Source organism: Theobroma cacao, chromosome 6 (genome assembly GCF_053813885.1).
Source record: "Theobroma cacao isolate CCN51 chromosome 6, ASM5381388v1, whole genome shotgun sequence".
Taxonomy (NCBI): Eukaryota; Viridiplantae; Streptophyta; class Magnoliopsida; order Malvales; family Malvaceae; genus Theobroma; species Theobroma cacao.
The window spans coordinates 31398415-31421264 of NC_142644.1; the positions used below are offsets into that span (position 1 = coordinate 31398415).

The following is a 22850-nucleotide window of genomic DNA, read 5'->3' on the forward strand; positions in this document are numbered from 1 at the left end:
TTCGTATCATACAAACCTTTAATTCCAAACAAAAAATTAATACTCATCAAATTTAATATCAATTGATATTTTTATTCACATGACATATAACGAGATTATGTAATAATTGATATAATTGTATTAAATATTTATTTCATGATTGTCAATTTTTTGTTAGAAATTATAAAAGTAGATAAGAGAATTTTAATATAATAAAAATTTAATTACATAAATAGATATAATTCAATTTTTTTAATACTTAAATCAATAAAGAATTAATGGTAAAAGCAATCAAGGCCAAAGCATTAGAATTTAAAAAGAGAAAAAAAAGAAGGCAGCAATTTTGATAAGGTAAAATAAAATTTCAAAATTTGAAATTTATTAAAATCTTGCTATCCTATGTCCATCCATCTTGAAAACCGACAATAGCATGATAATCCCATGGCTATAACCCCATCTAATCAATTCCAATCGTTTGAAAGCGACGTTGCCAGCGCAGCAATCTGGGAAAAAAATGCAAAATACATCCTCAAAGCGGCATCGTTTAACCTCTGAAAGGCTCTAATGAAACGATGCCGTTTTAATCCTTCCCATCAGTTATCCCCGAGCGCCAAACTTGTTATAAAAGAGGGAAATCAAATTTAGGAAACCACTCTCTCTCTCTCTCTCATTTTTATTTATGTTTTTTTCAATTTCAAATTTCAAAACCTCAACACTGTTAGCCTGAAAATGGAGGCAAGTCCAATCCCGATCGGATCGTGTTCCAAAGAGCACCAGAAGATCTACAGAGATTGGTTCAATGTCGCGGATTCAGGTTTCTTCCTTTACTTTTCTATATTCTTCAATCATTTTTTTTCTTTTTTGTTGATTTCGACCGTGAAATTGCTTTGATTATGATAGATGGAGATGGACGTGTTACTGGAAATGATGCTACAAAGTTCTTCTCCATGTCTAAACTTTCTCGTCAAGAACTCAAGCAGGTAATAAAAACTCGTTGAGAAAGAGTAGTCATGCTTCAGTAAAAGCTATTTCAAGTTCATTTTAAGTGTTATTAGTAGTACTTCTGAAATCTTGATTTTGGAGAGCTTCGTTTATTTGCAAACTACGAACTGAGACGGGGCTTGTTTATGATTGGCCTCCCTTGGAATATGTAAATGATTTTTGGAATTATAAAAGACAGCTTGTATATTTGTAGATCTATGGAAACTTTTCCTTTCACTAGATTTTTCTTGTTAGGATTAATTTGCCCTTTTAGTGTTTGATCAGATTATGATTGTTTTTGAGTTCACGTTGTTCACCGTTTGTTTTTCCTTTTCTATCTTTAGATTTGGGCGATTGCGGATTCTAAACGACAAGGATTTCTAGGATTGACAGAGTTCATCGTTGCTATGCAGGTTGTAAAATGGAATGGAGTATTTAATTAAATAGAGATTTGATTTTTTTTTCTAATATGTAATTTGTGTGTTTGAATTTTTGTTGATTTTCAGCTGGTTTCTTTGGCACAAGCAGGAAATGAACTAACCTCTGATGTTCTTAAAAGTTCAGGCAAGTCGGGAATAACCTACTCTGTTTTGCTCTTTTGTCATTGTTTTGGTATCAATTTGACAAAGTAACACAGAGTCACAGACTGATTTACTTACTTCAGAAATTGACATGTGATGCTTCAGAATTGTTACATTTCTCAAAGTAGTGATTTTTTTTTTTGAAATTAATGCTTATTTAGGTCAAAACGTAGTATATACCGAAGATTTGTGGAAATATATTGCTATTGGCTCTCTTGTGGCCTTATTCTGGTTATTTAATCCATGTTGATGTGTACTTTCGTTTGTTCCAGTTGATGCAGAGAATATTAGTCTTCCTATAATGGAAGGTTTGGATGCCTTAGCAGTGGTAAGGGATGTTCTTTGTTTCGCCTTCTAATTTTAATTACTTGAGTTAATTTCTTAGTTTTGATAAATTTCATTGCTCTTTTTTCCCAGAAGAGCAAGGATTCGACAACCAATGGGGAGCCTGAAATGAATGGTTAGATACTATACTATCTTCAAGTGTTTTCCATGAGGTTGCTCGATTGCGCTTTCATGAGTTAGCTTACTGTTAATGATGCAGGAACTACTCATCCCCAAGTTCCAACATCTGCTAAATGGTTTACTTCAAAGTCTGCAAGAAAGGTAATCTCTCGGTTTCTCTTTGCCCTTAAGGGTGTTTGTCTTGCCTCTAGGTTGACTTGCTCATGCTGCACTGTAACCTTTTGCATCACAACACATCCTGGTTGTGATGTCTTAACTTTTCACTATGTTAACGTGTTGTACAACTTCTTAAGCTGCATCTGTTTGTAAAGATGTCTTCATTTCAATATTTTGCTTGATGAGTTTGCTTTCTCTGTTTATTGCTTAGACACCTGCAAGCGCAGTTACCTCAATTATTGATGGCTTGAAGAGACTTTACATTGAAAAGCTAAAGCCATTGGAAGTTACCTATCGATTTAATGATTTTGTGTCTCCTTTCTTGGTAAGTGAAATATGCTTTGATTTTAACCCCAAAAAAAAAAAGTTTGTGCTTTTGTTTATCAGTGAGAGATGTTAAACTTGAATTGAATGGTTCCATCTCTGTAGATTTTGAAGCAGAGTATCCACGTGCCACTGTGGCATTTCATATTCTCTTACGCACAAAGCATTTCATTAATGCATTAAATTGATTTGTGATTTTTTCCATGCAGACAAACAGTGACTTTGATGCTAAACCAATGGTTATGCTTTTGGGTCAGTATTCAACTGGGAAAACTACATTTATAAAGCATTTGTTGCAATGTGATTACCCAGGTAAGTTCGAGGCATTTATTCCCTTTCTCTTTCCTATAAACACGATGGTAGTTGATTATGATGTGTGCTGAGCTTTTCATCATCATTCTGTTGACAGGAGCTCATATAGGACCAGAGCCTACAACTGATAGATTTGTGGTTGTAATGGTATGTAAAGCCACGTCTAAGTTTTCTGGTTTTGAAAGTGATTATATGAGTCAATGTGTTCTAATACGTGTCATTGATTGCAATACTTGCTTTTGTATATAATATCATCCTGCGTATAACCTTTCTGAGTGGCCATCACCATTCTTGTGAGATCTGTTGGCACTATTATGTACAATGTCAAAAAAGTCATCTGTTTACATATTCTTACGCCAAATGAGTAACCTTCACTTGGAAGGTAATGGTTTGTAGTAAACAAAAATCTTACTACAATATGCAGTTTGAATGTTGTAAAAGATTTGTAATGTTTCTTGTATATTTCCAGAATGGACCTGACGAAAGAAGTATACCTGGGAACACTATTGCTGTTCATGCAGACCTGCCATTTGGTGGCTTGACAACGTTTGGAGGAGCGTTTTTATCAAAGTTTGAGTGTTCTCAAATGCCACATCCAGTGAGAATTATTGAGTTTTTCTTTTACTGTTTTCATATTGATTATATTTCAGTTTACTGTTACTGATGTCATTGTCATGTTTGCAGTTGTTAGATCAAATAACATTTGTTGACACTCCTGGAGTTCTATCTGGAGAAAAACAAAGAACACAACGAAGTTATGATTTCACCGGTGTTATATCATGGTTTGCAGCTAAATGTGATCTCATCCTTCTGCTGTTTGACCCGCACAAATTAGACATAAGTGATGAATTTAAACGAGTAATTTCATCTTTACGTGGTAATGATGACAAGATACGCGTTGTCCTGAATAAAGCACACCAAGTTGATACCCAACAAGTACGATATTCTGTTCCATTTTTCAATTGGCAGACTTCTGTTATTGTTACATTCATTACAACTCACCAACTTCATATCAACAGCTAATGAGAGTTTATGGAGCTTTGATGTGGTCACTGGGAAAAGTTCTGAATACTCCAGAGGTTGTGCGTGTTTACATCGGGTAAGTTTATTTTCCTCAAAAAATTATTTCACTGGACAGTTTTGGCTAGTGATTAGGTTCTAATCTATCCTCTCTTGGTAGCTCTTTCAATGATAAGCTCCTTAATGAAGCTGCCATTGGTCCACTGGGGCAAGATCTTTTCGAGAAAGAACAAGATGACCTTCTCAAGGACTTGATAGACATTCCAAGAAAGGCTTGTGATCGTCGGGTGTGTTTCTCTCCTCTTCATAAATATTGTTCATCATGTTTAGTTATTGTTTATGTGCATGAAGGGTAAATGCATGGTTGCAGATCAATGAATTCGTGAAGCGTGCTAGAGCTGCAAAAATCCATGCTTATATAATTAGCCATCTCAAGAAGGAGATGCCTGCTATGATGGGCAAAGCTAAAGCTCAACAACGACTTATCGATAATCTTGAAGACGAATTCGGGAAGGTCTTGCTCTGTTTCATCTCTTTGTCGTCTCATCTTTTTCCTTTCATTTTCATTCGTTTTTCACTCCTAGTACTTGCTCGCAAACAGGTGCAACGAGACTTCCATCTGCCGGCCGGCGATTTCCCAAGCGTGGAGCACTACAGGGAGGTGTTGAATGGTTACAGCATCGATAAATTCGAAAAGTTGAAACCTAAGATGATACAAGCTGTAGATGATATGTTAGGATATGAAATCCCAGAGCTCCTGAAAAACTTCAGGAATCCTTATGAATGAAGCTTGAGGGATCAGAGTGGCGAAAAGAAGAATATTGCTTCTGTTGCAATATTCGTAGCTTTTGCTACGCTTTAGCCTTTTCTTATTATGCTTTTCAGGCGTGTTTTCATCAAATTAAATGTCCCTTTTGTCAATCTATTCACTGCCCGTTCATCAGACTTTGGAAAAATTCGACCCTTGGAAATAGTCCAATAGAGATGACAAAAGAGCGATTCAATTTTGGCATTTGAATTGATCTAGATGTAAGATTAGACTGCCATGCCTATGACCAGTTCTGAGGAAAATGTTGCAGTGCCTAAGTCGGCTCTGCCATGGTCAATCTCTTGAAGGTTTTTTTGTAATTTAGCAAATTAATTAATGGGTTTAGGTTATTTATATGGGAAAAAACCATGTCAAAGTAATGTGATTCATTTAAAATTAACAAACAAACAAACAGAAAGGAAAAAAAAAAAACAAATCTGAAGTCAGATACTCTTAAGCATGTGCGGGATAACACCACTTGGCAAAACTGCATGTGTAAGAAAGGAAAAACCTATTAATTTCTTTTGACAGAAAAATATTGAATATTTATATTTTTTCAACGGTCAAGGTTTTCCAACAACAGCAAAAATCTTCTGGTCAATAGTTGAAAAGGTATATTATTAGAAACAAAACTTTTTTTGACTTTACGATTTCGTTATATAGTCTCTAGTTCAAATTTTTAATTTAATTGAGATCCTAATATATCAGTAAAGAGTAATAATTTTGATATTATATATCACGAATGAGATTAGTAAAACCAGACTAATTAGTAATTAACATACTAGTTGATATGTTTACCAAAAAATATAAATGAGCATACTTATAATTATTTTCTTATGAATATGCTTTAATTTCTTGAATAATATGTTACAAAAATGATAATTTCATATTTTTAAAGGGGTAACGTTTGAGATTATTATTATTATTATTGTTTCTATTTACTATATTATCTGATCATATGAAAAATAATATATAAAATTTATAAAAAATATATTTTTTAAAATTTGTCGTTGTCTTAAAAGACAGTGTATGCCTTTTGACTAGTGTTTTTGGTTTTTTTTTTAAATTTTTTATTGGGGTGATTTTTTAAAGAAATAATCAGTAAATATTTTTAAATAATGGCGGGTTGGTCTTCGACAGAGGTTTTATATAACAGAAGATGGGAGAACACTTTGATTTTGCCATTGCAGAGTTGAAGGAAAATGGAGAAGATGCAGAAGAAGATAGCGAAAAGATTTGAAGGCAAAGTTGCAATCGTGACTGCTTCGACTCAAGGCATCGGTTTCGGCATCGCCGAGCGGCTTGCTTTGGAAGGTGCCTCCGTCGTCATCTCTTCCCGCAAGCAGGTTCTGATCTGATAAAAATCTTTCTACCCTTTGATCTCTTCTTTATATATTCAAAGGTTTAATCAGATGGATTACATGCAACATCACAACCATTCGTCGAGTGAGACTTTGTAAATGATCGTGGTGTGATCTGTGAATTGTAATAAGATTCTTTTTTGGCCTTTTACTTGTTTGTGCTGTTTCTGCTGCAAGCTGCTGTTTTTCTTGCGAAACAAACAGAAAATTCACATGATAATAGTGATTTGCTTCAATTGTTTCTTGTTTGATTTGTTTTGAATCTACCTGCAGAAAAACGTGGATGAGGCAGTTGGAAAGCTTAAAGCTAATGGCATACAGGTTTTGGGGGTCGTTTGTCATGTATCCAATGCGCAGCAAAGGAAGAATCTGATAAACAAGACTGTTGAGGTTAGTCAGTGAAAATCTTGGATTGTAATACGATCAGTGACTATGAAAAATAAGCTAAACTTGAGAATTTGAACATTTTCCCTTTGATATGATAATCGTAGTATGCCATTTTTATGAGATGGTGGATTTGGTTTCAGAAATATGGAAAAATAGATGTGATTGTATCAAACGCTGCTGTAAATCCAGTTAACATGCCCTTGCTGCAAACCCAAGAATCTATTCTCGACAAGCTATGGGAGACAAACGTCAAAGCATCCATACTTCTTCTGCAGGTAATTGACTCCTCTTTATGAAGATTAATGTCGGAAACAAAAGGAAAATAGTTAAAGTAAACTGTTGTTGTTGCATGATCTGGCTATTCTTTGACACATTTTGCATCCTTACCATAGATTAACCCTCATAGTTTACAGCAGGGTCACTTTCCTGAATCTGGTTTTGTTTGACTTGACAAGTTTGGAAGGTTCATAGCCTGTTTCCTTATGCAATGCAGGATGCAGCTCCTCATTTGCAGAAAGGTTCGTCGGTTATATTTGTTTCTTCACTTGGTGGATATCAACCGCAGCCTTCCATGGCAATGTATGGGGTTACCAAGACAGCCCTTCTTGGCCTGACCAAGGTTAATATATTCAAAAGAATTCCACAAGTTTTTCAGGGATGTTCTGTTCTTCTTATAGTCTCCCTTCCTCTCCATCCCCTTTTTCCAGGCTCTCGCTGCTGAGATGGCCCCTGATATTCGTGTAAATTGTGTTGCCCCTGGTTTCGTACCCACCCGCTTTGCAGCATACATCACAGCAAACGAGACCACAGTAAGTAATAATACAATCTGGCATCTTTTGTTCTGCCTTCAATCTTGATCTGAAACCTGGAATTTGGAATTTGTTGCAGAGGAAGACCTTTGAGAAGACTACCTTACTTAACAGGCTTGGCACTCCGGAAGAAATAGCTGCTGCAACTGCTTTCTTGGCTTCGGATGATGCATCTTATATTACAGGAGAAACTTTGATTGTTGCAGGAGGAACCCCCTCTAGACTGTAGTTAATTTCCTCTTCGTTATTACTCTCCCTCCCTCCTTTATCAAATCTTCCTTTGTCCTTTTAATCTCTGTATTCAGTGTGCTATTCCTATCACAAACATTTGGTTTATTACCCTTTGAAGTGGAACAACTTCACAGGAAGATTAATAAATGCTGGATCGTTTCCTTTTTTTTTCTTTTACTGTATTAGAATTAAAGTATGAACATTCAAAAATTTCCTTACTTTATTCAACTAAATTCTTCAATTTTCTTGTACTATTAACTACAATATGGTAGTCCATATTTTTGATGTCTATATAACATATAATCTGATAAGTTGATGTAATCATATAATAATCGGTGAGTAATGTGACGGTCCATGTGATTAAATGCTTCCATTACATCAATTATAAAAATATTAATTAACATTTTATTTAAGATTATTAATTTTTTATTAAATTTTATATTTTTATTTAAATACAAATAAAAAATTAAGTGCGGTTACAAATATGATAAATTCATAGCAAATTTTTTTATTCTTTAATACGTGTACGGTAGTTTATTAATACTGCAAAAGCCGAGGTCGGAGGGAAGTAAAGGACAAGCTAAGAGGATAACTCTTCTTGGAAATGAAGAAGATGGAGATGAAGGGTAGGAGGAGGTTCGAAGGCAAAGTCGCGATCGTGACGGCGTCGACTCAAGGCATCGGCTTGAGCATCGCCGAGCGTCTCGGCTTAGAAGGGGCCTCCGTCGTCATCTCTTCTCGCAAACAGGTTTCCTTTTTTGGGGGTTTTTTTTTTTTTAAATTCTCCCAAGCTGCAGCTTTTTTAATCGTTGACTTTGTTCTTTCGTTCTAAGAGTATCAGGCTTCGATCTCTTTTGCCTTGAAAAAATGAATCTTTGAAGAATTTTGGTTTGAAATGTGAGGATGGGTGTTTGTGCTTTTTGGTCTGCTTGTAGAAAAACGTGGATGAGGCAGTTGAAAAGCTTGAGAAGAAAGGGATTCAAGTGTTGGGTGTGGTTTGTCATGTGTCAAATGCACAACAGAGGAAGGATCTTATTCGAAAGACTGTTGAGGTTAGTATTTGATCCTATGTTTTTCTGTTCTTAATAACACAAATTTATCATTTCCTTCCGTACGATTCTCTTCTGATATTGGAAATGAAGAAATGCAATCCAACAGTAAAGTTCAACAGTGAGTCTGTTTATATACAACGAACAATTCTTTTTGAAAGGTTGTAGCAGGAACTTCTTTAATTTAGGAGTTGGTGGTTTTGTTTCAGAAATATGGAAAGATAGATGTGGTTGTATCAAATGCTGCTGTAAATCCAACGGTAGATCCATTGTTGCAAACCCAAGAATCTATCCTTGACAAGCTATGGGAAACAAACGTGAAAGCAACTGTGCTTCTTCTACAGGTAAATCACTTTGGGTGAAGATAAATGTTAGGAAATAAAAGAACATATATGCTTTAGGGTAGCATATATTGATGTACAGGTTATTGTGATTAGATTGTTGGTGGTACATCGTCTGGCTATACCATAGTTTGCCATTGCTTGCCATAGCGATTTACTTGGTCACTTTTCCGGAATCCGTATTTGTTAAACTTTGACAAGTATACGAGGAAGGGCCATGACGACTTCCTTATATATTGCAGGAGGCAGCTCCACACTTGCAGAAAGGTTCATCAGTTGTTCTTATTTCCTCAATTGCTGGCTTTCATCCGCAGGCTGCTATGGCTATGTATGGAGTAACTAAGACAGCCCTTCTCGGGTTGACCAAGGTTGGTATTCTGGTCCATTCCATTATATGCTATGAATTCTGCAAACCATCAACTCTTTTTCATCTTCTAAGCATTACCTGAACATATTTTAGGCCCTTGCAGTTGAGATGGCCCCTGATACTCGTGTAAATTGTGTTGCTCCTGGCTTTGTTCCAACCTACTTTGCAGCATACATCACAAAAGATGAGGTTGTGGTAAGTGAATATGTGACTTCTACTTTGGGCTCCTCTTGCCGAATTGATGTCATTTGTCTGTCTTGTCATGGACTGAATTTGAAATTGAAATGTTGCAGAGGAAGGCTGCTGAGGATCAGACGCTACTTCAAAGGCTTGGTACCCCGGAAGACATGGCTGCCGCAACTGCTTTCTTGGCGTCCGATGATGCTTCTTATATTACAGGAGAAAATCTTGTGGTGGCAGGGGGTATCCCCTCTAGACTTTAGTATACCTTTCTTTGTTGTAATGCCACCCCTTTCCTTTGTTTTCAAAAATAATAAGCAATGCGAATACAGACCTCACTCATCCGCTTGATTCATGTAGTTGGTTCGCTATTCCTATTACCAGAATTGCTATCTTTACTGCCAAAACTTTGATACAAAGATCAATAAAATCAGGAGCTCTCGTCTTTAATTTATTTACTAGAGTCGAACTTGAGTTGTAACCTTTGCAAATGAAAAGTTCCTTAGTTCTTTTTTTCTTAAAAGGTAAATAAAGTTAAACGCCTGTGATCATGATGGTATGCAAAGAAACAATGGAAACAGGCACAGCATTCTTTTCCTTGGGCAGTTGGGTGCGTGTCCCCTTGGAACCCTGAGCCTTGAGATTTCATTGCAGGCAAGGGAAAAGCTAAGGGAGAAGGAAGCAGTTATACAAGATGTCAAATCAGCCAAGGAATATCTGGAATAATATTTAGCATATATACCATGAACGGCAGGAGAATTCTTGTATATGTTACAATATTAGCATATCTACCATGTAATTTATCAACACTGCACATGATTCAAGTGGAAAACATGTAAAAACTCAGAAGACAAAATACTTTACAGAGGCTATAAAGAAACCAACCATTTCTGAACCCCTTAAGGGTTCCTCTGCAACTTATGTACATTAACTCAAACTCATGGATCTTCACAATACAACATATTCTAGGTTCAGGCAAAAGAAAATCCTCCTTCCCCTAATGTAACTCAGTCATAATGCTGAGGCATGCTGATTTAGGAGTAGATTATCCTTGATTATTATGGGATTCCAGTCTTGCTGTTATGTGTCTTCTACCCCATTTGCATGCACTTGATTAGCAGGAAAAGGAAGACAGTAATATGGCACTGTGATATTCCCACCTTTTTCCATCCTTAACAGTATTTACTTGTGACGTCCAGTTGCAAACAGAATCTAATACGAAATGCGATGTAACTACACAGGGACAACATCATCATTCTGATTATCATCACAAGTTAATATAAGACCTTCAACATATGTTGGGAGGAGGCACCGGCTCCATTGACAGCCTGTTGAGATAGGTTCTGATGGTGGAACAATCATAAGTACATTATCATGGCGTCGGACAACCCCCATCACACTTACAGTGCTCCCTTCTTTTATGTAACTGTGTCACAACAAACGTCCTCTTTATCAGAACAGAACTGAAATTATACTCAGATGTTTCAAAAGGCTTCAATAAATGAAATCATTAATTTCCAAATTATTTAAAGCTAAAGTCTACAAATCCCACAAAGATGCAACTGAGGTGCGGAAAAAATCACCATGATACTACAAGCAGAACAATAAATGGCATACCCCTCCTTTAGGCGCATTATACGGTCATCACTAGAGAGATTGCGCTCTGCTAGCCAGCGTAAAAAGCTTGGAGATAAGTCCCTGTTTTGCTTTGTTATATCAGCTACAGTAGCTGGTTTGACAAATGGAGCAACCTTAGCTCCATAGCCTGCTTTGACTAATGCTCTTAATCCAGATTGGAAGTCTGATATGTAAAAATCAGCAACATATTTCTGTCCACAATAAAAAAGTTGCCTAAGAGAAAATTCACTCAGAAGCAACATTTCTGAGTTTGCCAAACAATACTGATAGAGATTCTGAAGATTTTTCTAAGCCAAAACAAATACCTCAGAATGTCTACATCCCCAGGAGAAGCAATGATGTTTAGGGTTTGCGGATTTACCACCCCATCCTTTATACTCGTACAATTCTGTGGAAACGTATACACATCTGGGCACCCTCTGGTAAGATGACTCCAAAGGAATGCTGCCACAGGTGACAACCTACAATAAGAGTTGAGATTTAATTAAACCTATAGCAAAATCAAAATATAAGAAATAAATACTTGAGTGTCTAATTATTGCACATCAATTTCAGGTTTCATCCTTTATTTCTTCTTTAAAACCAAATAAGAAAACCACTCCAATTCGAAGTAGACAAACACCAAAACAACAAGACAATGGCAGATGTTAATGGTATTCATAGGCTTCCAATGCCAATATGTGCAGTTCCCCACAGGCAATGCTGTACCCTACCAGTGCATTTGGCATGTGAAGCATGCCTTCCCACGAGCCCACAATCATGTGCACATGTGTAACTCCTAATTAATGATCAGGCACGTTGGAAACCCAGAACCATAACTACCCCATCTTAAGCTGAGTAAACCAATCATTGCTTCTATATTGCAAAAAAATAAATATGCCTCGAGATCAGAATTACCACCAGTACATCAATTAGCTATACTTGGTTCAGCAGGGAACTCGAATAAAGATCATATGACATCTCTAGAATCAAGGAACAGCCAACTGGTTCGCTCAGTATGCTGCATAACCAAGATTTTACTAGAACGACAGGTAGAATAAAACAACCATTTACCCCACCAATATTCAAATTGTTTCCAGCAGAGAACATGTATTCCACACCATCAAGAGATTTCCTTTCAGCTATAGGAACAAGAGCCTTTGTTTGCAGAACAAAATAGATAGTTAGACACCCACATTTAGTATTCTCACCTAAAATCCCATGATTAAAAGTACCTTAAACAAATACCGAACCGAATCCAAACATCAAATCGTTAACTCATCTAACAAAAGAAAAACCAACCACCCCCCCCCCCCCCCCCTCCCCTGACAATAATGACAAATGTGAATTACCATATTAGACATTTATCTAAATGGCAATTAAAATGACAAATCAACACGCATCAATTAATGCCGAATATGTTTAGAGCAGTTTTCAGTTTCCACAAATAGAAATAAAGAGTAAACCAAAATATAACTTAGTAAAAATTTTACCCCTGTAACTTTCACGTATTGGCCATCAACAGCACCTCTAAGCTCAGCATCCGGGTACCTCCTCACGTACCCCACCAAGCCTTTCCTTCCCCAAATACAATTCCAAAGTAATCCCAAACCCAGGGGCGCCACCACCGCACCCACCGCCCCAAGAACCACCACCTTCTTCACGGCCACCATCAGAAACGCCCCCACCAACAGCCCCATCACCACCACCACCATCACCACCCAAATCACTGCCTTCGACACCCTAAATCCAAACCTCATCCCTTCCCCGAGACTCGTCACCCCAGGCCCGTACCCTGCTTTCCCCGACGAGGCAACCGCTTGCTCGGCCTGGCCGAGCTGCCCCGACCTCCTGGGACCCGAGCTGAGAGGACCTGAGGTGATGAGCCCGGTAGGCTGAAGAGGCATGGGCCCGGAGGATTTCCTGATCGGGCCTGAGTTGGACCCAGATCGGACGGATCCACTGTTGGGCTGAGAAGAAGAGGAAGTACGTGAAGGTTGCACAAGTTGCTGCTGCTGCTTGGAGTTGGGATTCGAAGAAGGTCCGTTGGATGAGGACTGATCAAGCACGGGGATGTCGAACATTTTGCCCAACTCCCCGGATTTTTTAACGTCACCGCCTGTGTACGGTACTGCCCGCAACGACATTGTCGGTTGCCTCTCTTTCAGCTGCTCCGGCCTGCCCGACACCACCAGCCCACTGCTCAGCTGGTGAGACTGAATACGAGAACCCATTCTTCCTCTTTTCTGTTTATTTATCTTTGATATGAAAACAAGCACACTCAGAGAGAGAGAGAGAGAGAGTTTGGGGAGTTGCAGAGAGAGTGGAGAGTAGTGGGAGTTAGAGTAGGAAGAGTGGGGAGTGGTAGCAGGATGGAATGACGAAAACGAGTTGGCGGAAACGCCGTAATGGCATGTGTGTCCTTTTCTCTTTGAAATGGCGGTGCGCTGTTCGCTGTTTGAGGCTTTCGGGAGGGTTGATGTGCCACGGCCCGCGGGTCCACAGCTTTTACTAATTTTTTTTTTGGCCTTTGTGAATTTACTTTTCCATCCTTATCCTCTAGAAAGAAGCTCGATGGCTACTCTCCAATCACGATTTGCCATGCCACCATCGTGTCTTGTTACGGGATTATTACCTTCTTTTCAAAAAAAAATTTATTTATGTTACGGTGAAGAGTTATCTACAATAAGCTAGCCCTTCACTCAAATTAAATAATAAAAATAAATTTTAATTATTTTTATATGCTTTATTAGTCAAAATTAAGTTAACAAATTCAAAATAAATTCGATATTTAGACTATTTATAAATTAAAATAAATAATTTATAAGTAATACATACACTAAAAATTAAAATAAATATTAAAATATTTATTGTTTATAATCGAATTCATACCTAATATTTATTCATACTATTTATTACCATCCTTGAGAAGGAGACAAGATTATAAAGTGATGATGAATGGTAAGTAAATAAGTATTCAAAACAATGTGAAAACATTTAAGTAGAATTAGGTTATTATTGAATTCGGATGGAGTTTAATTTTGTAAGTTATCATAAATATAATTTTTAAATAAATAAAAGAGTTTGAGTGTTAATTAAATTTTTATAAGATATTATTTATTAGGATTTAATAAAATATAAAAATTAAATTTTATATAATAAAATTTAAATACAATTACCTTATCTTGGCTATGACTACATGAGAGGTAAAATTGCCTAAAAAGGGAAGTAATGGTGGTTATCATGTGTCACAGTCAAAATCGGTGAGCAGTGGTCCCACCCAAGAAAGGTTGGCGATGAGGTTGATTGGGTCCTACAAGTTAGATCTTCTCTTGCCAGAAGATCTGCCGGTCTGTATCATTTCTTTCCGCACAATCATTGAACGGTTAGGATAATCCAATCACAATCACGACCCCAATTCTTAATTTTGGCATGCTTAAGGCGGGTCCACCTCCTCCTGCCCACTTGCATTGCATCACTGCCACCGCTCGAGTCTACTAGTACTAGATCTACCCAATCAATTCCAAAAATAAAGTCCATTTTACTTGTCTAGTTATACAACATTACACTTTTCCTTTAAAATATTTTTTTTTCTCCAATTTCAAATCCTCATTTTTTTTTTCAATTTTACAAAAATTAAGATAAAAATATTTAATTTTAAAAGCAATAAATTAAAAAATTAGACGAAATGAGCATTATCATATTTTATATTAAAAAATAAATTTTCGATATATGTATTTAGCTAATTATCTATAATTGTAATACAAAGTTCCTAAAATATAGTAATAGTTTGCTTGATAGACAAATGGTAAATACCCAAAATTAAATGCATATTTATCATTATTTAGCGACGGTAGCCAATGAGTGGAAGTGCTGATTCTTGTCACAGATTAAGTGGTCGGTAAAGAGTCCGTTAGAGACAAAACCGGTAGATGGGTTTGTTTGGGATGGTTTTTTTCGGTTTTCGGGTTTGATGTTTTAGCGACGATCGTACACGAAGGGAATCGTTAAGGGACAAATACGGCAATTCACTCTTCACACTCGTCGGTACTGATGCAGACGGGCATCCAAGGTCTATGAGAAGATTGTTGCATGAAGGACAAAAATATACTTGGAAATTCAACAAAAAACAAAAGAATTGAAGTTTCCTTGCTTGTTAGATTTATTTTAATTTTGATAAAGGTTAAAAGATTTTCAATTATTTGATGATCTGTTCTTTTTTTTTCATAAAACCTTGTTTAATTTCTTACGTAAAATAATATATAAGTTTACATTTAATATATTATCTGTTTATAATTATAATATTTCATTTTATATCTTATGTGAATGTTGACTTATGTAAATGTTTAATTTAAAAAGAAAGAGTATCAACAGATGAAAAAAGACGAAAAAAGCTTAGTCCTGAAAACTTTTAGAGAGAGAGAATGATGATGTTTAATTTTCGTAGGCAAAAGTGCCCTCCAGGTATGAAACAAAGATTTCAAAAATCCTTGCAACTTTGGAGGGTTTCGTCGTCTTTTTCTCATTCTCGTGGGGTAAAGCCAAAGTCATGAAAAAGTCACTTCATGATTCTGTTCTCTCCCCCCCCTTCCAAAAAGAAAGCATCATCTCTCCCTTTACTTTACTATGGAATCTTGTTTCCTAATTCCTCCCATTCTTGTCAAGAATTTCAATCTTTGATTTTGCAGTATAATAACATAAATTCACTGCAAATTCAATACCAATTGATATTTTTCTATTCACATGACATGTGACGTAATTTGATATCATAATCTCGTAATTATTTTAATTGTCACGTTATATACCATGCAACGTAAACATATATGTTAATTTTTTATTAAAATTTTGAATGGTAAGACTTAGAGTTTCATGAAAGACAAGCATCTATGGTCCATTTAAAGAATCTTGAAGAAAGATGTGGCAAACTTATATTAATAATTTCATGATGGGTGATGAATCAAAGCAAAATGGACCACAAGAGTTAGGTTTGGGGATTGCAATTATGGGCCAGGAGGGGGCAAAATGTTTGAGAGTGGATAAAAGGGGCAATTTGTCAGGGATTGATGAGTGAGCAACAATTAAGCAAATTGTATAAAGGTTGATTATCAAGTTCCTATTTAGGAAACACCTCTGACTTTGGCTACTAATTAGTTTTAGTCAATCAGATTTTGAGTGTTGGGACACCCCATTTCCAATTCCTTCTCAAAAATCTAACCCCATTTCGTATTTTTTTTGGATTAGTATCGCTTTCTAATCTTTTACAAGAAAATGAGTCGAGTCTAAATCGGGTCACGTCAGATCAGGTCGATGTTCTTTTATTTTCTTAAGTTTGATTACAACGAAATCATCAAAGATTTGGCATGTTGTAGTTCTATTTTCTTTCATTTCCCTTACACATTATAATAATAAGTATTTGTTGGAAAATATTTTTTTAAAAAATGGAGGAAAAAAGAACAAAAACCCAAAGTCCAAAACCCTTTTTGCAGGCAAAGGCCCAAAACCCATACCCATTTTTGCTTTGGACTCCTTCATAGTTCACCCTGTTGATCCAAGAACATGACTTTCCATCAAATTGGGTCGTGTGCTTCGGAAATGCAATGTCAAGAACCAAACTTGGAAGAAATTTCAAAAGGAAAAGCTTGCATTTTTTTTGCATTACTTTTTGGAAAGAATGTTCTTCTTCTTTTTTTTTTTTTTTTTTGGTATTTCGACTTAGCTTACAAGGAAGACCAGAAAAGGGCACACACTAGGGACTTCCATAAGAACAGAAATGAAGCAAAATTAAAGGAACATTTTCTATACACCAGCCAGCTCAAACAATTCCCCCAATCATTGTTAATCGTTGTCACAAACGATCATATCAATTTTCTTTTTTAGTTTTGGAATAAAGTGAGGATTGGGTGCTTCAGGTTGAGCATATTTCCAGGGTATATCCACCCCGTCTTGCTTCTTTTTCCTTGGTCTCTCCAGGGTGAAATTCTGCTGCCATGGTAAAAGCTGCAGGCATGAAACAGAGCAGAAACTGGAAATGTAAATTTTGCTGTTCCTTTTTGGGTTCACAAGAGACCAAACTCCTGTTATCTACCACTTGCCAATCTTTTTTTAAACTTTTCGATGATGAAATGCATGTAACATCGTAAATCACATGAATTTGGAAACCAGCCTGGGGAAATATCTTGTCAAAGAAAAGAAAACTAGCAATTCCTGATAATCATTGAAACGACGAAATTTACAGGAAAAGGGGGGATGGAAACAGGGAGATTTCCATGATGAAACCGATGATCGGGTGTTGTCCAATTTGGAGGTGGAGCTGTGAAATCACTTTGGATCGGATGGCGAAGGGTGTGCCTCGTGGGAACTCATGGTTTAACCACATGGACCAGCCACTTGTATGACTTTTGGGTGAAAAACATGTTGGAGAAGGAGCATTATCTTTAAAGGCCGGGCATATATCCCACCCAAAGTTGACATGCAATTGCAAAGCGTAATGCATGATCAGGAAATGAAAAACTTTGCCACTGTGGCCATTTAGCATTAATGATGCAAATGGAAAGAGGGAACAGAGACACAAACAGAAACATAGGGAGTTGGATTCGCTCGAGGAAAAAGCTCTCCGTCTGTCTAACTATCTATCTCTTTCGCGTTCTCTCTCTATTTTTCTCGAAAGTCTTACTTTCGAACCGAGCAATCACGAGATACCCTTGAGAACCCTGCTTTGAATTCATCTTTCAGCTGCTAAACGATCTAATCTCCTGGTCCTATTAGAAAGAAGCCGTGAAAACTTGCACTCTCTTTTCCTCTTCTCTCTGGAAAATCTGCATTTCCATGAATTTGCTCTTCATTTGAACCTTTTTTTCCATGAAAACATGAAACCCCACAATCACTTTCTCTACTTGTTATTCGTCTATATGCATCTCATTGCGCTTCCATGAAATTCTCTTTGCTTCCATCTCTGCTCTCAACTATAAAGTCGGTGAAATGGAAACCTGTAGTTTGGTTCTTTGTCTCTGTTATCTGTGTCAAGGACCCGGAGGATTCTCTTTGAGCATGTCACTCTTTTGAGAAATTCATGAAAACCATTCCCTCTTTTCCACTCTTCTACCAAACCCATGTTTTTGAATCAGTTCATGCAGTTCCTAAAATCAATTCACACATTCAGAAGGAAAATACCTTTTGACTGTTTGTTTTTACAGGATAAAGTTTCCTGCACAATTCCTTAAACCCCTTATCACGTAAAGGGCTAACAAGCCAGACCAAAAGCTTCAATGGGAACCTCTTGTTTCCATGCATTTCGCCTTCGAAAATCGAAAAGCAAACATTTGCCAGCCCCTTCCTCATCAAAAACACAGTTGAATTCTGATATGGGGAACATGGAAAAGAAGAGATTTGATAGCTTGGAATCATGGTCAATGATTTTGGACTCTGAGAATGTGGAGACTTGGGAAGTTTCAAAGGACGATCAAGAGGAGTGGACTGCTGATCTTTCTCAATTATTTATAGGTAACAAATTTGCCTCCGGAGCTCAGAGTAGGGTTTATCGTGGAATTTACAAGCAGAGAGCTGTTGCTGTGAAAATGGTGAGGATTCCAAACCACAAGGATGAGACTAGAGCCAATCTTGAACAGCAGTTCAAGTCTGAAGTAGCTTTGCTCTCACGTCTCTTTCACCCCAATATAGTTCAGGTAACTCTTGAAATCGAAATATGCATGGCAAGAATGTTTTTCTGTCTGAATGTTTTGAAGATAATATACAATTCTATGAATCTTTCAGTTTGTATATTCATGTCATTAACTGGAACTTGTCTAGTTGTTTGATGAATGCCACGCTGCATCATAAGAGACTGAGATCGTGAAACTACTCTGTTTGAACACCAAGTTCTCATGAACTTTGTATCATGTAAGACATGGTCTCAGTCGTCATCTCAGCTTGATGCATGGGAGAATGAAATCTGAAGACAACTCTGTTCCTGCACTAAATTTTGTGAAATTCTAGGAAATTTTTTCCCCTTAGCCTGCATTTCCTTTGGGAATTGTATTGGTATTTATTGTTTATCAATTCATCTTACTTCACTATCTTTTCAAGTCTAAATAAAACTTGAATCGTGAGGCAATACTCTGAAGCTGATAAATGTCATAGTGTATGGGCCCTTAAAGCCAGATCATTTAACAAATCCTTTTAGCACTTCAGCTTTCATAGTTTACAGCCTTTCTTCATGAGTTTCCCGAGTTTCTGTTCGTTTAATTTTAGATGGTTGTTAATATCCTAATCCGCGGTCTACTTTTATGCTTCTTTACAAGAATATTTGGACAAGATGAGTAAACTTTCCTTTTATTTTGGTTAAATGGATCATAAGTAGAAGCTTCTGTTGCTAAAGTTTATCCTTTTGACAGTTTATTGCTGCTTGTAAGAAGCCACCTGTGTACTGTATCATCACAGAATACATGTCACAAGGGACTCTGAGGATGTACCTGAACAAGAAAGAGCCATACTCACTTTCAACAGAAACGATACTGAGGTTAGCTCTCGACATATCCCGAGGAATGGAGTATCTTCATTCACAAGGTGTGATCCACAGGGACCTCAAATCAAATAATCTGCTTCTAAATGATGAAATGCGGGTTAAGGTGGCAGATTTTGGTACATCCTGTCTAGAAACACAGTGCCTAGAAACTAAAGGAAACATGGGGACTTACCGCTGGATGGCACCAGAAATGATTAAAGAGAAACCCTACACTAGGAAAGTCGATGTGTACAGCTTTGGGATTGTATTATGGGAGCTAACAACAGCTTTGCTTCCCTTTCAGGGAATGACCCCTGTGCAGGCTGCATTTGCTGTGGCTGAAAAGGTTAGATATATATAGCAAGATTCAAATTCTTCCTTTGTTGTTTGGGACTGATGCTTCTGGTTTTTTTGCATGGATTTCTCTGGCTTTATTGAACCTGCTTCTGCTCTTTTCCAAACCATGATTTTTTGGTGGGCATAAGATTAAGAGTCAAGTTGAGAGATTATGATCCTATTGAAGCAAACTAGTTCCATGGATGATTTATTAAGTGCTTCTTAAAGTTTCTAGTGGATTCAATAAGAGCTGCATTAGACCCCTTTTTCAGGCCATTAGATTACATTTTGAAGTGCTTCCAATAAAAGAAAGTTAAACACTTCTCATGCATGTTTTCTTTATTGAGGTGAACTGCTCGTAATCTTAGCCTGATAAAACCTCTGGCCACCTAGTACTTACAAAGCTATTCTGTCTTCAGATTACATAGGGGGGAGGGGTTAAATAAGAGATTTAAGGAACAAATAGTACCATAGGAAATAGAATTTGAAAGGTATATGCCACATGAAACGGAATTTGAATTGAAAATACTGCACAATCTCTTACTTTTTCAGTTATACCTAAGAGAACATGAGGTGGGTTCTTACAGTACAGTTGACAGTTCTGTTATTGTGCATTTATAAAAGCCAGTTCCTGCTGCTTAACCTTATGATGCATCAAAGTCCAATTCCAATAATGCAGAGACTTGATGGTAGTTCCTCTAATCTTTATACTTTGTGTTGGCAGAATGAACGGCCTCCACTGCCGGAGAGTTGTCAGCCCGCACTTGCACACCTCATAAAGCGCTGCTGGGCAGCAAACCCCTCAAAGCGGCCAGACTTCTCTGACATTGTTTCTGCCTTGGAAAGGTATGATGAATGTGTTAAGGAGGGCCTCCCATTAACTTCCTACTCAGGGCTGGTCAGCCGAAATGTCATTCTTGAACGGTTAAAGGGATGTGTCTCTATGAGCTCTTCTATACCTGTACATGCCTGACTCTAGTAGAAGGTATCTCTATTCGTCTTCCCTCTTTTAAGGTCAAGATTACTTCATAATAATTTGTACATAGTTGATGTTCTTTCAATTATCTAGGGCTGGAGGGTGCTGCTGTCGCATTAATATGAGTTACATAGAGTTGATTTAGGTTTTGAACCCACTATTCTATTGTTCCCCCCTTGATTAATCATTTTCAATGTTTGGTATTCAGCTTTCACTAAGAAATGACTCTATAACGGAAACAATATGAACAGAATAGCTTCAGTGATAAGTAAGTTTGATATTGTCTCTGATCGCATAAGTTGGAGCTATGATCTAATGGTGGAATCTAACTTGCTCAGCTATGGCAAGACCCCTCCCTGTGATCAAAAGGGGTAGAACCTTGGATTCCTTAGTGTAAAATGATACTGTTGTTTCTATGTTTTCCTGATTGATGAACCATTTCTCTTAAAGAGAATTCCCATTTTAATCGTTGCATTATGATTTCTAAAATGTTGTTCTGGGGGAAAAAAAATCGATCACTGATTTTATCAAGGCTTTTGCCTAGCTGCTGCCTTGCTTCGAAACAGTTGAAGATAAACAGATACTCCCTGCCAGGGCTCTGATTTACCTTCTCCGTTGCTAAAGAAAGGAGGAGAGAAGCCGAAGTGATTTTTTAACTTCAATTACAAGTGAAAAGAGAAATCTTCTTCTTCACCCTCTATATCCTCAGCCTAACCTTGATGATTAATCATGATCCTTCTCCATGAGAGATTGCATTTGTTAATAACATAGTGTTCAGCAAGTCTTCTCCTTGTGTTTAAAGGGTCTTCTTCTTTGAACTAATAACTTCAAAAAACTTCGCAACTATTAAAAGAGAAAGGTTGGAAGAATCAAGATAGGCTTAGGTAGGTGCTGCCTGCAAGTAAACGATCTTAAGCATTCTGCATATATCACATCCATGCCATTGAGAAAGTAAAAGATACTCAAGCTACCCTTGAATTACTCTAGATTATGATATTCTATATATATAAAAAAGAGTAAATTACAGTACTTATTATCTTGATTATCTGCATGATATATTTGTGTGTAAACGCGTGCATGTTACACATTTTCTTAACCCTTAATTTACGTCTAACATCATCCTACAATAAGTTAGAAGAAGACCAAATATATATTTTGTTTTTAACATTAAACTAAGACCACCGTGTGAGATAATGACCTAATGGAGATTCAATGCTTGATGGATTTGTTATTTTATTCTCTGTTTACCCATCTTGGGAGAGAACGATTCAAACGCGGCTGGCTGACTTGGAAGAGCCTTTGGGTCCCTCTACACATTCAAACCTGAAGTGGCAAGAAAAGCCCGGTTGTGCTTGTAAACCTGGTGGACTTGGAAGAGGCTTTGTGGACCAACCTGGTGATGCTGATCTCCCCTAGAATACGTAACTCAAATTAAGATAAGATCTTTGACCCTTGACTCAGTCCACACTGGTTGTGTGTTTCCCACGAAAAGTCAATTTCATTTCCTTGGATTGGTGCTCACTTAACTGAGTGAATTGACAGCCCCAAGCTATGGGGATTTAAATTTTGTTAATCAGGACCCTGTCTTTCACTTGCCTGTTTCTTAGGACTGAGTCTGATCAGGATTTGAGCAGCAGACACTCTAGCACTCTGCAGTCTGCAGTGTGCACTGATCTCATCTATCCCACTCTTGTTATATGTTAAACCTTTCTGACCAACTTTGTTTTCTGGGGAAAACGGAACCCATAGTGAAATTTTGGAGTTATTCTTGTGCAAGCAATGGAAAACTTGGAAATGACACTAGTAAGATACATCAGAATGGGATCTTAGAAAGGAGCATAGCTTAACAATGAAAAAGCTTAGTTCCATCATTGGAATGGCCGAAGGCAAGGAATTTGAGGCTGCAGACAAAACATAAATGACAAGTGTAGGGTGGTGTGGCTGTAATCAGAGCGTGGCTTACTTAGGAGAAGGGGAATATGTGCCATAGGGGTCACCGAGACCTGAGCCAGTTGTCCCTTCTTTCTGTATTTATTGGCCAAAAACACAAAGCACGCAGATGCGGTTCTC

General features: G+C 37.2%; 5 protein-coding genes across 8 annotated transcripts; 4 read left to right on the forward strand and 1 right to left on the reverse strand.

Annotated features, from left to right (window-relative positions):
• The first annotated feature begins 646 nt into the window (after positions 1-646).
• Positions 647-4924, forward strand: LOC18597251 (EH domain-containing protein 2-like). 2 transcript variants are annotated; one of them, XM_007026163.3, is made up of 16 exons: positions 647-793; positions 880-959; positions 1305-1373; positions 1467-1524; positions 1814-1869; positions 1959-2001; positions 2086-2147; positions 2374-2487; positions 2696-2798; positions 2896-2945; positions 3268-3396; positions 3483-3734; positions 3818-3897; positions 3979-4105; positions 4189-4332; positions 4420-4924. In XM_007026163.3, the coding sequence occupies exons 1-16, from the start codon at positions 709-711 to the stop codon at positions 4603-4605; spliced, it is 1638 nt and encodes a 545-aa protein (XP_007026225.3). In that variant the 5' UTR covers positions 647-708; the 3' UTR covers positions 4606-4924. The 2 variants fall into 2 exon arrangements, with proteins under 2 accessions (XP_007026225.3, XP_007026226.3); XM_007026164.3 differs by having other exon boundaries at positions 1962-2001.
• An 868-nt stretch (positions 4925-5792) lies between these two features.
• Positions 5793-7586, forward strand: LOC18597252 (tropinone reductase-like 3). Its single transcript, XM_018122985.2, has 6 exons — positions 5793-5972; positions 6261-6377; positions 6515-6649; positions 6868-6993; positions 7082-7183; positions 7263-7586. The coding sequence occupies exons 1-6, from the start codon at positions 5829-5831 to the stop codon at positions 7410-7412; spliced, it is 774 nt and encodes a 257-aa protein (XP_017978474.1). The 5' UTR covers positions 5793-5828; the 3' UTR covers positions 7413-7586.
• Positions 7587-7931: 345 nt separating this feature from the next.
• Positions 7932-9805, forward strand: LOC18597253 (tropinone reductase-like 3). The gene is made up of 6 exons (XM_007026169.3): positions 7932-8162; positions 8350-8466; positions 8673-8807; positions 9047-9172; positions 9265-9366; positions 9465-9805. Exons 1-6 carry the CDS (start codon positions 8019-8021, stop codon positions 9612-9614), a joined length of 774 nt encoding a protein of 257 aa, XP_007026231.1. The 5' UTR covers positions 7932-8018; the 3' UTR covers positions 9615-9805.
• Positions 9806-10450: 645 nt separating this feature from the next.
• On the reverse strand, positions 10451-13341 carry LOC18597254 (Ubiquitin-specific protease family C19-related protein). Its single transcript, XM_018123633.2, has 4 exons — positions 12462-13341; positions 11295-11450; positions 10969-11180; positions 10451-10777 (listed from the first exon to the last, which is right to left on the reverse strand). Exons 1-4 carry the CDS (start codon positions 13200-13202, stop codon positions 10585-10587), a joined length of 1302 nt encoding a protein of 433 aa, XP_017979122.2. The 5' UTR covers positions 13203-13341; the 3' UTR covers positions 10451-10584.
• A 3979-nt stretch (positions 13342-17320) lies between these two features.
• HT1 (Protein kinase superfamily protein) lies at positions 17321-21246 on the forward strand. Of its 3 annotated transcripts, none has more exons than XM_018122642.2 (4): positions 17321-18650; positions 19359-19814; positions 20529-20789; positions 20989-21246. In XM_018122642.2, exons 1-3 carry the CDS (start codon positions 18234-18236, stop codon positions 20775-20777), a joined length of 1122 nt encoding a protein of 373 aa, XP_017978131.2. In that variant the 5' UTR covers positions 17321-18233; the 3' UTR covers positions 20778-20789; positions 20989-21246. The 3 variants fall into 3 exon arrangements, with proteins under 3 accessions (XP_017978131.2, XP_088663170.1, XP_007026235.3); XM_088807044.1 differs by lacking the exon at positions 20989-21246 and adding an exon at positions 20874-20967; XM_007026173.3 differs by lacking the exon at positions 20989-21246 and having other exon boundaries at positions 17324-18650; positions 20529-20967.
• The last annotated feature ends 1604 nt before the right edge of the window (positions 21247-22850 follow it).